Source organism: Aquarana catesbeiana, linkage group LG04, assembly GCF_042186555.1.
Source record: "Aquarana catesbeiana isolate 2022-GZ linkage group LG04, ASM4218655v1, whole genome shotgun sequence".
Taxonomy (NCBI): domain Eukaryota; kingdom Metazoa; phylum Chordata; class Amphibia; order Anura; family Ranidae; genus Aquarana; species Aquarana catesbeiana.
Genome location: NC_133327.1, coordinates 7874210 through 7890980, shown reverse-complemented (window position 1 = coordinate 7890980; position 16771 = coordinate 7874210). Strand labels below are relative to the sequence as shown.

At 43.7% G+C, this 16771-nt stretch overlaps 1 protein-coding gene across 1 annotated transcript in view; it reads right to left on the bottom strand.

Moving 5' to 3' along the window:
• LOC141141324 (uncharacterized) overlaps nucleotides 1–4232 on the bottom strand; it is a 128587-nt gene extending 124355 nt beyond the window's left edge. Inside the window, exon 1 of the mRNA XM_073628997.1 lies at nucleotides 4094–4232. Coding sequence (XP_073485098.1) covers nucleotides 4094–4163 — 70 coding nt within the window. The 5' untranslated portion in view covers nucleotides 4164–4232. The remainder of the gene's footprint in view (nucleotides 1–4093) is intronic.
• Nucleotides 4233–16771: the final 12539 nt, after the last annotated feature.

The window sequence follows — 16771 nt, the reverse complement described above, 5'->3', positions numbered from 1 at the left end:
GATCGATGCAATTCGTGAGGACATCTCCACTGTGCGTACGTCTTCCCCACCCAACATACCTTGCCTAGCAGCACATTCAACACTCTCCTCTTTTGAATTGGCTACTACGGAAGAGGTTACAAAAATTTTCTTGGATGCCCACCTAACCAATTGTCCTTTGGATCCTGTTCCCTCACAACTACTACGGTCACCCTCTTCTTCTATCCTATGCTCCCTCACCCACATCTTCAATCTCTCCCTCTCTAGTGGCATCTTCCCCTCCCCTCTAAAACATGCGCAGATCACTCCCAATCTTAAAAAGCCCTCACTGGACCCTACCGACCTGAACAACTTAAGACCCATCTCATTGCTCCCATTCACCTCTAAACTTCTAGAACGCTTAGTCTACAACCGTCTTAGCTCCTACCTCAATGAAAATAACCTTCTTGACCCCTTACAGTCTGGCTTTCGCTCGCAGCACTCCACGGAAACTGCCTTACTAAAACTCACTAACGATTTACTAACTGCTAAAACCAACAGCCAGTACTCCATACTCCTACTACTTGACCTCTCTGTGGCCTTTGATACTGTTGACCACCCGCTCCTTCTCAATAAGCTACAATTCCCTTGGCCTCCAAGATTCTGCTCTATCCTGGTTCTCTGCCTATTTATCACAGCGCTCCTTCAGTGTCACCTACTACTCTGTCTCCTCCTCTCCATTGCCCCTTTCTGTGGGGGTCCCCCAAGGCTTGGTTCTTGGACCCCTTCTCTTCTCTATCTACACCTTCTCCCTCGGTCACTTAATAACTGCCCACGGCTTCCAATACCACTTATATGCTGATGACACCCAAATCTATCTGTCTACTCCTCACCTCACTCCTTCAGTCTCCTCTCGCATTACTAACTTACTAACTGACATATCAGCATGGATGTCACACCACTTCCTTAAACTAAATCTCTCTAAAACAGAGCTATTAATATTCCCCCCCCCCCCCCGCCCGTGCACCCCTCCATGACTTTTCCATCAAAATCAACAATGCAACCATCAGTCCCTCCCCTCATGCCAGGTTACTAGGTGTAATCCTAGACTCTGACTTGTCATTTCAGCCTCAAATCCAATCGTTGTCAAAAGTTTGTAGAATTCACCTCTGTAACATCTCTAAAATTCACCCCTTTTTAACAAATGAAACCACCAAGCTCCTCATTCACTCCCTCGTTATCTCTCGCCTTGACTATTGCAACTCCCTTCTCATCGGCTTACCTCTCCATAAGCTATCCCCTCTTCAGTCTATCATGAATGCTGCTGCCAGATTTATCCACCTTACCAACCGCTCAGTGTCTGCCAACTCTCTACTCCAATCCCTGCACTGGCTCCCAATCACCCAGCGAATTAAATTCAAAATTCTAACCACAACATACAAAGCCATTCACAACTCTGCCCCGAGCTACATCACTAATCTTGTCTCCAAATATCACCCAAATCAACCTCTCCACTCTTCTCAAGACCTTCTGCTTTCAAGCTCTCTCATCTCCTCCTCCCATGCTCGTCTCCAGGATTTCTCCAGAGCCTCTCCCATCCTCTGGAATTCGCTACCTCCATCTATCCGGCTATCCCCTCCTCTTGCTACCTTCAGGCAATCCCTGAAAACTCATCTCTTCAGGAAAACCCATCACATCTCCAACTAATCTCCTACCACTTCCACCAGCTCATTCCCCACAGTTACAACCTTTTGTAATTTTGTACCACCTGCCCTACCCTATTAGATTGTAAGCTCTTCTGAGCAGGGCCCTCTTAATCCTCTTGTATTTTATTGTATTATAACTGTATTGTCTCCCTTTTATATTGTAAAGTGCTGCATAAACTGTTGGCACTATATAAATCCTGAATAATAATAATAATATCCAAATGTGATAGTGGCTGTGTGATAACGGAAATATGACATCTGTAGTTGCAGAAAGGGGTGCCAATGCTGCCCCCCTCCTCAAACACGTCTATCCTTTAAGTATATATGTGGAAGTCCATGCACCATCTAAAAACAGGACAAGGTTGTAGGAAACAGGGTTTGGATACATTGAATTAAAACAGTTTGTAGAGCCAACCTTGCAGGACATACACGTGCCATCCATAACAAACACTAAGGGTCTGGGATGGAATTTGGGGGGTACACCACACATTTTTTTGCTTTGTAATTTTTCATGGGGTGCCCTTTAAAATCAATATCAGACCTGAAGAGTCTAGTATAAATTTTTTTTTTTTTGCATGGTTCCACTCAAGTTCCATAATCAGACCAAAGGGTTCAGTATGTCATTTTGGAGGGGCCCACACCATTTTTTAATGGAATTCCATTTAAAGACATGAATGGCCTAGTATTAACTGTCGGGGACTTCACATCAGTTTTGTTTCTGTTCTTTTTTATAGGGTTCCCCCTAAAATCCATACCAGACCTGAAAGGAGTGGGACTCCACACCATTTTTTTTCACACTGTGCCCACCTCTGAATGTATTGGGGGGGATGAGTTACTGATTATTGGGATTCCGGCTAGTGCTAGCTCTCTGACAACCAGGAGCCCTGAGCAGAAAGCTTTCACACAGTTGTAGTAAATTTCTGCTAAATGTTTCATTTCCTACTGTAGGCGGAAATTCTGCTCGACTGAAAACCCATTTGTTCGTCCATTCACAGAACCTTCCAAACAGTGGCTGAATCTGCAGCTCATACACAATGTACACAGTGAGGAGGTCTCCCTCATATTTTTTTCCCTTCTAGTCAAAATTTCTAGGCCTATAGTGTTAGGCTATTTCCTCTTACATTTTTCTTACAGTTTCTCTTACTAAATGTTCTTGAGGCTTTTTACTCATAGGATCGAATGTTAGGGAATGTTCCGGTTCCCTGAATCTTGTAGCCTTTCGCATCTCTGTGTTAACCAGACAATTCCCAGGTTCTTTTCTCCCTTTATGTTCTCAAGCATTATTTTTAGTTTCAGTTATTTTAGTTTATTCTAAGTAATAAAACATCTCTTTGTACCCTACCAGGCAGGACTGTGTTATGTGGCATTTCTGACACAGCTCTGCCACATAACACAGTCCTGCCTGGTAGGGTACAAGACTCAACCCGTGCCCAGACTATGGACATTATTGTATTTACATATTTTTAACAGTCAGTAAAAGAGCTTTAAAACAAGCCATGATTGACCTCTGTAGCTACTTCTACTGTGAGTCATTAATCTCAAAAACCTTAAAAAGTCATTAATTCTCAAAAACCTTTGTAGATGACAGCACAGTCCCAATTTACACGAGCCTCTTGCATTTGTTTTATTTAAAAGCAGGAGAAATTGATCTTGGAGATGCAAACAAACTTTATACTTGCCAGTTTACTTTTTCTCCATTTAATCCCACCCAGCCCCAGCGTCCCTTTAACAGGGTCTTTATATCAAGGGAGCAGGAAGGACCAGCCGATTACATGACCATGTGATTGGCTGTCACAGTGGTCACATAGCTTTGACAGCTTTGGCTGACATTTACAAAGGAAAATGTTTTTTAAGGTGGAACATATAACATGTTCCCGCTCCTGCAGGGGCTCGGCGATCTGAGCCCTCTGTGTGACCATTACATCCTCCAGGAAATCCATACCAAACTCTTGTGTACAGACTGAACCTTGAGCTCATCCCTAGTCACAATAATCATATTGCTCAACTGATGGACATTTTCTTGGTATGTGGTTAGGAGCACCTAGTATAACCTCTTGCTTGACTTAATTTAAAATATTTATATGGAAAGAACATGTACATCACCAACTTGTTTGGGCTTGATCTAACCGACTGGTCACATTAACAATAGGACGAGCTAGCCAAAATTCATCCTCAATTTATGTAATCAAGATTGTATTATAAGTTCTAGCCCGGAGGAAGAGGAAGCACTTTGTGAAATGTGTTGGCTTTATCAGATGCTCTTAACAAATATACATTTTAAATACAAATTTCAAGAAAGATGAAAGCCTGTACTAGATACTCCTAACCACATATCAAGAACAAATAAAGCTGACGAGTTGGCCATGGCTGGAAAGCTAATTTCTAAAGAACAATGTGTCCAATCTCCTCTCCATCACTAACCCACTTACCGGAAAAAGCTACTTGAAGCAGGATAATCCCCAAGAGGATGAAGAGGGCCCCAACAGTGAACGGTCTCATGGCTGCTTACCTGAGTGAATATCTGTGTCGTAGCTCCACCTCTGGTATTTATATCAGAAAGTCAAATGGGAGGAAAGAATCAGGACAGGAATGGAAACTGGTTTGGTTTCTTTAGTCTGCAATAATTTTTTAATATTTTGAGGCAAAGAGCGTGCATATTTACATAATATTTATCATTTATTTTTCCCAGCAGCCATGCCAGCTCTTTTATATTAGATTTTACTTATTTTATGTCTTTCCACTCCCATTCCCCAGTAAATAATAATAAAAGGATTGGTGCTGGTATATTTGGCAGAGATGTTATTATTGCCACATACGTTTGTGGCATTCCTGGTTTCACCTATTATTAAATCCAATGATGACATCACTCTCCTGTAAAAGATTAACCAGTGGTGGGGTATAAACTATTATGGAGTCCAGGTGTGAAGGAGGCATCCCTCAGAAGACGTTCTATAGGACAAAACACACAAGGCTGGAGCTACACTGTGACATCATCAAGCTGGCTTGGATGGCCAGGGGTTATTGGTTTTAATGCTTGATGTTAATCCTTCACTTGACGTGACTATTTTTTTCTTAATAAAACGATCTGAAAACTGCTATGCTATATGGATTCTTTTTCTTTCTTCTCCTGCATATGAGATCCGCTTCTAGTGCATGTGGCCACTTAGGAGAAACACAAGGGAGAGAGCCATTCATCCCTCTTTGGGCAGCGTAAAGCCATATTAGACTTTGTATTGCTGGTTAATGTACTGGCAAGCTGATTGACGTGGTGGTGGCCAGGAGCACTGGAACTGATGAAAGTGGTGAAAGGAATAGAAATTTCAAAGTGGATTTTTGGAATGTTTATTTAATATGAACTTTTTCTATAATTCACAGGGGAATTGCTAAAATGATCTCTTTGATTTTTTTTTTTTTATGGATTTTTAACAGTGCAACACATTGCATGCTTATTCTGAGGGTGGATCTTGGGGTATTCAGATATAAATGAGTACTGCTGTCATCACTATATGTTCACTATTTTTTGTTTGATTATTATTGCACTTAGTGCAGTTTATATTTGATGTTAGGAATAGGAACTGGTTTGGTTTGGTTTCTTAGTCTGCAATATTTTCAAGGCGTAGAGCGTCCATATTTACATATTTTTTCAAGAGCCACATCAGCGCTTTCATATCACATATTAACCACTTCAGCAGTGCCGGGACAAGGTAATTTGGTGCCCAGGGCGAAGCTGGCAAACTGCGCCCTGCCCCCCCCTCCCAGGTGTAAAGAAAGAGTCAGTGTCAGTGGGAATCAACTATGTTTCCTGTGTGAAAAAAGTGATCATTCCCTCTGTAAAGAGCCCTGTATTAATTATCAGCACAGGGCTCAGAGCAACATGTCACTTACCACCGTCACCTGCTGCCAGATGCCAGGGGTCATTTGCCACCGTCACCTGCTGCCAGATGCCAGGGGTCATTTGCCACCGTCACCTGCTGCCAGATGCCAGGGGTCATTTGCCACCATCACCTGCTGCCAGATGCCAGGGGTCATTTCCCACCGTCACCTGCTGCCAGATGCCAGGTGACATTCGCCATTGTCACCTGCTGCCAGATGTCACGTGTCATTCACCACCATCACCTGCTGCCAGATCCAGATGCAACGTGTCACTTATCGCTGTCACCTGCTGCCAGATGCCACGTGTTATTTGCCACCATCACCTGCTGCCAGATGCCCCCTGTCATTTACCACCATCACCTGATGCCAGATTCAGTGACCAGGTGCAGTACATTAACCCTCCTCCCCCCCATGCTGCATATTACAGAAATTAAAAATAGCATTGATAATTAACCTCCCCCCAGCCTCCCCCCCCCCAATCGGATCCAGACAGTTTGTTTATGAACCTGCTGCAGATTAATAAATGAACTGTCTGGATCCGAATGGGGGGAGGAGGCTGGGGGGGGGGGGTTAATTACCATTGCTATTTTTAATTTCTGTAATATGCAGCATGGGGGGGGGTTAATGTACTGCACCTGGTCAGTCACGAATGCATCAGTGACCAGTGGCAGTACATTAACCCCCTCCATGCTGCATATTACCAAAATTAAAAATGGGTAGCATTGGTAATTATCCCCCCCCAGCCTCCTCCCCTCATCTGATCCAGACAGTTCATTTATTAATCTGCAGATGGCATTTGACAATCGTTCTGTTTAGTGCTTAATTTGGTGGAATCATATACACACTTTGCTGACCTGGTTCCTCCTCGGCGGCTCCTCCACCTCCTAGTTGCAGCCTAAGCAGCAGCTCCCTAAGCTCCTCCCATGCTGCCTCCGGCCGTGAGTGACGTCACGCTGCCGGGACGGGACTATGAAGCGTCTTGATAGGGGAGTGAAGTGCTGACGGGGTAGGGCTAGTGCGGTCTGTCTCTGTCTAGGCTTGTGCCGGGTGAAGGAGCGTACTTGGCACATTGTTACAGGGACAGGTACAGAGGACTGCAGTCCAGGCACAGCTATTAGCGGCACCGGCTAGTGCTTACTGTGAAACACACTGCCGACACTTCACCTGCACCCCTCTCTCTCCTGCAAATTGTACCGCCCAGGGCATCTGCCCCTTCTGCCCCTGCCTTGTACCCGCTCTGCACTTCAGCCCAGAGGAATTGGCTGCTCAATGACCAGAGCACTTTTTACAATTTGGCACTGCACTGCTTTAACTGGTAATTGCGCGGTCATGCAATGTTGTACCCAAATGAAATTTGCGTGATTTTTTTCCCACAAATAGAGCTTTTTTTGATGGTATTTGATTGCCTCTGCGATTTTTATTTTTTGCGATATAAGGGGAAAAAGACCAAAATATTTGAAAAAAAATTATATTCTCCACTTTTTGTTATAAAAAAAGTTAATAAACTCAATTATAGTCATACATTTAGGCCAAGATGTATTCAGCCACATGTCTTTGGTAAAAAAAAGTCAATAAGCATATATCTATTGGTTTGAACAAAAGTTATAGCGTCTACAAACTAGGGTACATTTTCTGGAATTTATGCAGCTTTTTGTTTATGATTGCCTATCTCATTTCTTGAGGAGCTAAAATGGCAGGGCAGTGCTAACCCCCCCAAATGACCCCATTTTGGAAAGTAGACACCCCAAGAAAATTGCTGAGAGGCATGTTGAGCCTATTGAATATTTTTTTTTTTTGCCACAAGTGATTGAAAAATGACAAAAAAAAAATTACACAAAGTTGTCACTAAATGATATATTGCTCATGCGTGCCATGGTTATATGTGAAATTACACCCCAAAATACATTCTGCTGATCACCGCTAGGGATGAGCCGAACACCCCCCGGTTCGGTTCGCACCAGAACCCGCGAACGGACCGAAAGTTCGCACGAACGTTAGAACCCCATTGACGTCTATGGGACTCGAACGTTCGAAATCAAAAGTGCTCATTTTAAAGGCTAATTTGCATGGTATTGTCCTAAAAAGGGTTTGGGGACCCGGGTCCTACCCCAGGGGACATGTATCAATGCAAAAAAAACTTTTAAAAACGGCCGTTTTTTCGGGAGCAGTGATTTTAATGATGCTTAAAGTAAAAAAAAAAAAAGTGAAATATTCCTTTAAATATCGTACCTGGGGGGTGTCTATAGTATGCCTGTAAAGTGACGCGTGTTTCCCGTGTTTAGAACAGTCCCTGCACCAAATGTCATTTTTAAAGGAAAAAATCTCATTTAAAACTGCTTGCGGGTTTAATGTCATGTCGGGTCATGGCAATATGGATGAAAATCAGTGAGACAAACGGCATGGGTACCCCCCAGTCCATTACCAGGCCCTTTGGGTCTTGTATGGATATTAAGGGGAACCCCGCACCCAAATTAAAATAAGGAAAGGTGTGGGGCCACCAGGCCCTATATACTCTGAACAGCAGTATACAGGCTGTGCAAACAAGACAGGGACTGTAGGTTTGTTGTTAAGTAGAATCTCTTTGTAATTTTGAACATTTTTAACGTGTTTAGCTCCAGCCAAAAAATCTTTTCTAAGCTTTTTGGAAAACATAGGGAAGGGTTATCACCCCTGTGACATTTGTTTTGCTGTCTTTCCTCCTCTTCAGAAGATTTCACCTCACTTTTTTGTCCCAATGAAAAATGTTTTTTGAAAATTTGGGTTTTTTTGTGGAACAAGGATTGGAAAGCCTCCTCCTCCTCCTCCTCCTCCTCCTCCTCTCTCCTATCAGGCACCCACGTTGAGTCAGTGACCTCATCATCCCCTCCCTCCTCATCACTGGAGCAAACCTGGCAGTATGCTGCAGCAGGGGGAGCATGACTGCCAGATTGCTGTCCTTCTTGGGCACCCCCTCTGTCCGTGCTCATGTTACTGCCTTCATCGAGCTCAGTATCGTCATCAGAGCCTTCCAAACGCTGGGCATCCTCCTGGAGCATGTACCCAACACTGTGGTCAAACAGTTCGAGGGAATCCTCATGAGGACATGGTGGAGCTAGGGAAGGAGTCACTGATGACATTGAGCTGAGGGAAGAGGCCGCTGCTTTGCCAGACAAAGCACCCTGGGCATGGGTGAGAGAGGATGAGGAGGATGAGGACGGCTTGGTCATCCACTCGACCAAGTCTTCCGCATGTTGCGGCTCAACACGGCCAGCTGCCGAAAAAAAGGCCAAGCGTGTCCCATGGCCACGTGCTGATGAGGATGCACCGTCTCCACGACCAGCACTAGACACAGAGCCTGCTTGCCCTCTCTTATTGGCTTGTGACTGTCTGCCTCTCCTTCTTGGCCTTCCAGACATACTAATGGCCTGTAGCTGCACTAAGCTGGGATAGAACACCTGTAATTTTCTTCAGGTAGCTTTATATACTGTAACCAGACAAGCCTGCCTGTCAGTAGGAAGATAACAGGAACGGATCTAGCTGAACACTGTGAGCAGGACGCACTGTACTAAATGTAAATAGTCTAGCTGCCTGACCGTGGTACTAATAGGATCAAATAGAACACCTGTAATTTTCTTCAGGTAGCTTTATATACTGTAACCAGACAAGCCTGCCTGTCAGTAGGAAGATAACAGGAACGGATCTAGCTGAACACTGTGAGCAGGACGCACTGCACTAAATGTAAATAGTCTAGAAGATAACAGGAACGGATCTAGCTGAACACTGTGAGCAGGACGCACTGCACTAAATGTAAATAGTCTAGAAGATAACAGGAACGGATCTAGCTGAACACTGTGAGCAGGACACACTGCACTAAATGTAAATAGTCTAGAAGATAACAGGAACGGATCTAGCTGAACACTGTGAGCAGGACGCACTGCACTAAATGTAAATAGCAGGAACGGATCTAGCTGAACACTGTGAGCAGGACGCACTGCACTAAATGTAAATAGCAGGAACGGATCTAGCTGAACACTGTGAGCAGGACGCACTGCACTAAATGTAAATAGCAGGAACGGATCTAGCTGAACACTGTGAGCAGGACACACTGCACTAAATGTAAATAGTCTAGAAGATAACAGGAACGGATCTAGCTGAACACTGTGAGCAGGACGCACTGCACTAAATGTAAATAGCAGGAACGGATCTAGCTGAACACTGTGAGCAGGACGCACTGCACTAAATGTAAATAGCAGGAACGGATCTAGCTGAACACTGTGAGCAGGACGCACTGCACTAAATGTAAATTGCAGGAACGGATCTAGCCGAACACTGTGAGCAGGACGCACTGCACTAAATGTAAATAGTCTAGAAGATAACAGGAACGGATCTAGCTGAACACTGTGAGCAGGACGCACTGCACTAAATGTAAATAGCAGGAACGGATCTAGCTGAACACTGTGAGCAGGACGCACTGCACTAAATGTAAATAGTCTAGATAGAAGATAACAGGAACGGATCTAGCTAAACTGAATACAGTGTATATATATATATATGCAACACCTGGGATGCATATATATACACAATACACTGTAAGTGCAGCTTACTGACTGACTGTTCTGCCTAATCTATCTAACTCAAATCAAATGACACTGTCTCTCTCTCTCTCTATCTCTCAGCATACCGGAACACACACTACACAGGGCCGCCGTGCAGGCGGCCTTATATAGTGTGGGGTGTGTACTAAATCCCCTGAGCCATAATTGGCCAAAGCCACCCTGGCTTTGGCCAATTACAGCTCTCTCTACTGACGGCGCTGTGATTGGCCAAGCATGCGGGTCATAGTGCATGCTTGGCCAATCATCAGCCAGCAATGCACTGCGATGCCGCAGTGAATTATGGGCCGTGACGCGCCACACGAATTTAGCGCGAACGACCCATATCGTTCGCAATTCGGCGAACGATCAAACAGCCGATGTTCGAGTCGAACATGGGTTCGACTCGAACACGAAGCTCATCCCTAATCACCGCCTTCAGGATTGCTAATGCCTTGTACACACGATAGGATTTTCCGATGGAAAATGTGTGATAGGACCTTGTTGTCGGAAATTCCGACCGTGTGTAGGCTCCATCACACATTTTTCATAGGAATTTACGACACACAAAGTTTGAGAGCTTGCTATAAAATTTCCCGACAACAAAATCCGTTGTCAGAAATTCCGATTGTGTGTACACAAATCCGACGCACAAAGTGCCACGCATGCTCAGAATAAATTAAGAAATGAAAGCTATTGGCTACTGCCCTGTTTATAGTCCCGACGTACGTGTTTTACATCACCGCGTTCAGAACGATCGGATTTTCTGACATCTTTGTGTGACCGTGTGTATGCAAGACAAGTTTGAGCCAACATCTGTCAGATAAAATCCATGGATTTTGTTGTCGGAATGTCCGATCAATGTCCGACCGTGTGTACAGGGCATTAGAGTGAAAATTTTTTTCACTCCTCACTACCTATCACAGTTTTGAAGGCCATAAAATGCCAAGATAGCTTCCCCCAAATGACCCCATTTTGGAAAGTAGACACCCCAAGCTATTTGATTAGAGGCATGTTGAGTCCATGGAATATTTTATATTTTGCCACAAGTTGTGGGAAATGAAATTTTTTTTTTTGCACAAAGTTGTCACTAAAAGATCTATTGCTCAAACATGCCATGGGCATATGTGAAATTACACCCCAAAATACATTATGCTGCTTCTCCTGAGTACGGGGATATCACATGTGAGACTTTTTGGGAGCCTAGCCACGAACAGGCCCCCGAAAACCAATCACCGCCCTCAGGATTTCTAAGGGCGTAAAATGGTGATTTCACTATCTCACTACCTATCACAGTTTCGGAGGCCATGAAATGACTAGATAGCACAACCCCCCCCCAAATGACCCCATTTTGGAAAGAAGACCCTTCATGCTATTTGCTGAGAGGCATGTTGAGTCCATGGAATATTTTATATTTTGCCACAAGTTTCGGGACAATTACAATTTTTTTTTTACACAACATTGTCACTAAATGATATATTGTTCAGACATGGCATGGTTATATGTGGAATTACACCCCAAAATACATTCTGCTGCTTCTCCTGAGTATGGAGATACGACATGTGTGGAACTTTTTGGCAGTCTAACCGCGTACGGGGCCCGAAACCAATCACCGCCTTCAGGCTTTCTAAGGGCGTACATTTTTTATTTCACTCCTCACTGCCTATCACTGTTTCGGAGGACATGAAATGCCCACATAGCAAACCCCCCCCAAATGACCCCATCTTGGAAAGTAGATACCCCAAGCTATCTGCTGAGAGGCATGTTGAGTATTTTGCAGATCTCGTTTTTTGTCACAAAGTTTTGAAAATTGAAAAAAGAAAAAAAAATACATTTTTCTTTTCTTTCTTCATTTTCAAAAATAAATGAGATCTGCAAAATACTCACCATGCCTCTTAGCAAATACCTTGGGGTGTCTACTTTCCAAAATGGGGTCATTTGGGGGGGTTGTGCTATCATTTCAGGGCCTCCGTAACTGTGATAGGTAGTGAGGAGTAAAATCACAATTTTACACCTTTAGAAAGCCTGAAGGCGGTGCTTGGTTTTTGGGGTCCTGTACGTGGCTAGGCTCCAAAAAAGTCTCACACATGCGGTATCCACGTATACAGGAGAAGCAGCAGAATGTATTGGGGTGTAATTCCACATATAACCATGCCACGTTTGAACAATATATCATTTAGTGACAACTTTGTGTAAAAAAAGAAAAAAATTACATTTTCCCGAAACTTGTGGCAAAATATCAAATATTCCATGGACTCCACATGCCTCTCAGCAAATAGCTTGAAGTGTCTTCTTTTCAAAATGGGGTCATTTGGGGGAGTTTTGTGCTATCTTGACATTTCAGGGCCTCCGAAACTGTGATAGGTAGTGAGGAAGTGAAATCAGCATTTTACACCCTTAGAAAACCTGAAGGCGGTGATTGGTTCTCGGGGTCCTGTACAGGGCTAGGTTCCCAAAAAGTCTCACATATGTGGTATCCCCGTACTCAGGAGAAGCAGCAGAATGTATTTTGGGGTGTAATGTCACAACTTTGTGCAACAAAAAAAAATTTTTCATTTTCCCTGGACTCAACATGCCTCTCATCAAATAGCTTGGGGTATCTTGGCATTTTATGATGTTCAAAACTGTGATAGGTAGTGAGGAGTGAAATAAAAAAATTACACCCTTATGCCCTGTACACAAGACCAGTTTTCCCGTCAAAATAAACTCTGAAGGTTTTTCCAACGGAATTCTGACGGAATTCCGCTTAAGCTGTTTTGCGTGCACACAGTCACACTAAATTCTGACCATCAAGAACGTGGTGACGTACAACACCTACGAGGGGACTATAAAATGGAAGTTCAATACCCAGTGCGCCACCCTTTGGGCTCCTTCTGCTAATCTTGTGTTTATCTCGTGTTAGTAGAAGTTTGGTGAGAGACGATTTGCGCTTTTCAGACTCGTGCTTTTCAGATTGTTTTAACTGCTGTTCAGTTTGTGATCATTTTTCAATAATCCAAATAAAAGGAGATCTTGATGAAATAAAACAAATACAAAAAAGATGACTATAAAAAAATATTCTAAACATTATTATGGAGATCTGGCTTTTAAAAAATAAAAGATTATTCATGAGATCACGAGAAATAATAAAGAAATAAGTTTTTGAGAACTCTGTGTGAATATCTATCAGCAGCAAAACAACTTCATTATTCTAGCATTCTAAAGAACAAAAGAATGCGCTGCATTAAAACATCACAGAATTTGCAGTGTGAAGAATGTGGTATCTCCATTACAAACGCTAGTTTTACCACACTGAGCGCTTCCGTCTCGTACTTGCTTCAGAGCATGCGTCATTTTTGGTACGTCGGAACAGCATACAAACGAGCAGTTTTCCCGATAGGAATTTGTTCTGTCGGAAAAATATAGAACATGTTCTCTATCTAAGTCCATCTGAATTTTCGACGTAAAAAGTCAGATGGGGCATACACATGGTCAGAATATACGATGAAAAGCTCCCATTGGACTTTTTCTGTTGGAAATTCCGACCGTGTGTACTCGGCATTAGAAATACTGAAGGTGGTGATTGGTTTTGTACACAGCTAGGCTCCCAAAAAGTCTCAAACATGTGGTATCCCCGTACTCAGGAGAAGCAACAGAATGTATTTTGGGGTGTAATTTCACATATGCCCATGGCATGTTTGAGCAATAGATCATTTAGTGACAACTTTGTGCAAAAAAAAATTTCATTTCCCACAACTTGTGGCAAAATATAAAATATTCCATGGACTCAACATGCCTCTAATCAAATAGCTTGGGGTGTCTACTTTCCAAAATGGGGTCATTTGGGGGGGGTTGTGCTATCTTGGCATTTTATGGCCTTCGAAACTGTGATAGGTAGTGAGGAGTGAAATAAAAAATTGAAACCCTTAGAAATCCTGAAGGCGGTGATTGGTTTTCGGGGTCCTGTACGCGGCTAGGCTCCCAAAAAGTCTCACACATGAGGTATCCCCATACTCAGGAGAAGCAGTAGAATGTATTTTGGGGTGTAATTCCACATATAAACATGCCATGTGTGAGCAATATATCATTTAGTGATATATATTGAAATATTCAATAGGCTCAACATGCCTCTCAGCAATTTCCTTGGGGTGTCTGTCTACTTCCAAAATGGGGTCATTTTTTGGGGGGGTTGTACTGCCTTGCCATTTTAGCACCTCAAGAAATGAGATAGGCAGTCATAAACTAAAAGCTGTGTAAATTCCAGAAAATGTACCCTAGTTTGTAGACACTATAACTTTTGCGCAAACCAAAGACATGTGGCGGAATACATTTTGGCCTAAATGTATGACTAAAATTTAGTTTATTAAAAAAATTTTATAACAAAAAGTAGAAAAATTTTTTGGTCTTTTTCCATTTTTCCATTTATATCGCAAAAAATAGAAATCGCAGAGGCAATCAAATACCATCAAAAGAAAGCTCTATTTGTGGGGAAAAATTGACGCAAATTTCATTTGGATACAACATTGCATGACCGCGCAATTACTAGTTAAAACAGCACAGTGCCAAATTGTAAAAAGTCCTCTGGCCATTGAACTGCCAAATCCTCCGGGGCTAAATACACTGCCAGCACTGACTCAATATAGAGTCTATACTGAATATATAGGGGGTTATTTACTAAAGGAAAATCCACTTTTCACTACAAGTGCTCTTGGAAGTGCAGTCGCTGTAGATCTGGGGGGTCTACACTACACTACACTAGTCTACACTAAATGCATATATATTAAACTATATATTAAATACACTGCGTGCACGCCACTAACTAACCTGCCTGCCTAATAGATCCCTGTCAAATAGCTCTTCTCTTCTTCTTCTTCTCTTCTTCATCTTCTTCTCTTCTTCTCTTCTTTCTTCTTCATCTTCTTCTCCGGGTCGCTCCACACCCATGCTGGCATGGTGGGAGGCTCCTGCTGTGTGACGCGTCTCCTCTTCTGATGGTTCTTAACTAACAGGGGCGGGCAACCCGGTGACCCCGCCTCCCTCTGACGCACGGGACATGATGGGACTTCCCTGTGGCATTCCCAGTGACGTCATAGGGAAGTCCCGTCAAGTCACCATACGTCAGAGGGGGCGGGGTCACCGGGTGGCCCCACCCCCCATTATTTAAGAACCGTCAGAAGAGGAGTCGCGTCACACAGCAGGAGCCTCCCACCATGCCAGCATGGATGCAGAGCAGCCCGGAGAAGAAGATGAAGAAGAGAAGAAGAGAAGAAGAAGAGCGGGAGCCTCCCCCCATGCCATGGGTGCGGAGCAGCCCGAGGAGAAGAAGATAGAAGATGCCGCGGAGGGGATGCTGGATGAGCACACCGGTGGAAGAACCAGAAGAGCCAGAAGAACCAGAAGAAGAAGAAAAAGAAGATGAAGGAAGATAGAAGAAAGAAGAAGCATTTAAATAAGGAATTGTCAAAAACTGTCTCTTGTCATTTTTAACATTTTTGACAGTTTTTTAGTGAAATGGTAGGGGTACTTTTGTACCCCCTTAGCATTTCACACAGGGGGGGCCGGGATCTGGGGGTCCCCTTGTTAAAGGTGGCTTCCAGATTCCGATAGGCCCCCCACCCGCAGACCCCCACAACCACCGGCCAGGGTTGTGGGGATGAGGCCCTTGTCCTCATCAACATGGGGACAAGGTGTTTTGGGGGCCACCCCAAAGCACCCTCCCAATGTTGAGGGCATGTGGCCTGGTACGGTTCAGGAGGGGGGGCACTCTCTCGTCCCCCCCTCTTTTCCTGTGGCCTGCCAGGTTGCGTGCTCGGATAAGGGTCTGGTATGGATTTTTGGGGGGACCCACGCCGTTTTTTTTTTTAATTTTGGCGCGGGGTTCCCCTTAAAATCCATACCAGACCTGGAGGGTCTGGTATGGAATTGAGGGGGACCCCCAGGTCATTTTTTTTTTAATTTTGGTTCGGGGTTCCCCTGTGGGGAATTCCCATGCCGTTTTTATCAATGAACTTTTATGTGTATTGTCGGACCGGCAATGCAATAGCCGCGAGTAGTTTTAAATGACTTTTTTTCCTTTGAAATGTCATTTTGCTGTCAGACTGTTCTAAACACGGGAAACATGCACCCCTTTACAGGCATACTATAGACACCCCCCAGCTACGAAATTTAAAGGGATATTACACTTTTATTGTTTTACTTTAAGCATTATTAAAATCACTGCTCCTGAAAAAGACGTTTTTAAAACTTTTTTTTGCATTGATCCATGTCCCCTGGGACAGGACCTAGGTCCCCAAACACTTTTTATGACAATAACTTGCATATAAGCCTTTAAAATTAGCACTTTTGATTATTCATGTTCGTGTCCCATAGACTTTAACGGTGTACGCATGTTCGAACAAACCTTTTTCCTGTTCGCATGTTCCAGTGCGAACCAAACAGGGGGGTGTTCAGCTCATCCCTACTGCCTAATCTAGCTCAATCTATCTCTGTCCACACAGTATACAAGGTCACTATGTAAGCAGCCTTATATAGTGTGGCGTGCGGACTTTGGGCAATTATGGCTCTCGCAGCAGAGCACACTGTGATTGGCTAAAGTATGCAGGTCATGCTTTGGCCAATCATCAGATGTCAATGCACTGCGATCTCACTGTGCAATATGGGGCATTTTGCTGTGCTCAAATTTTC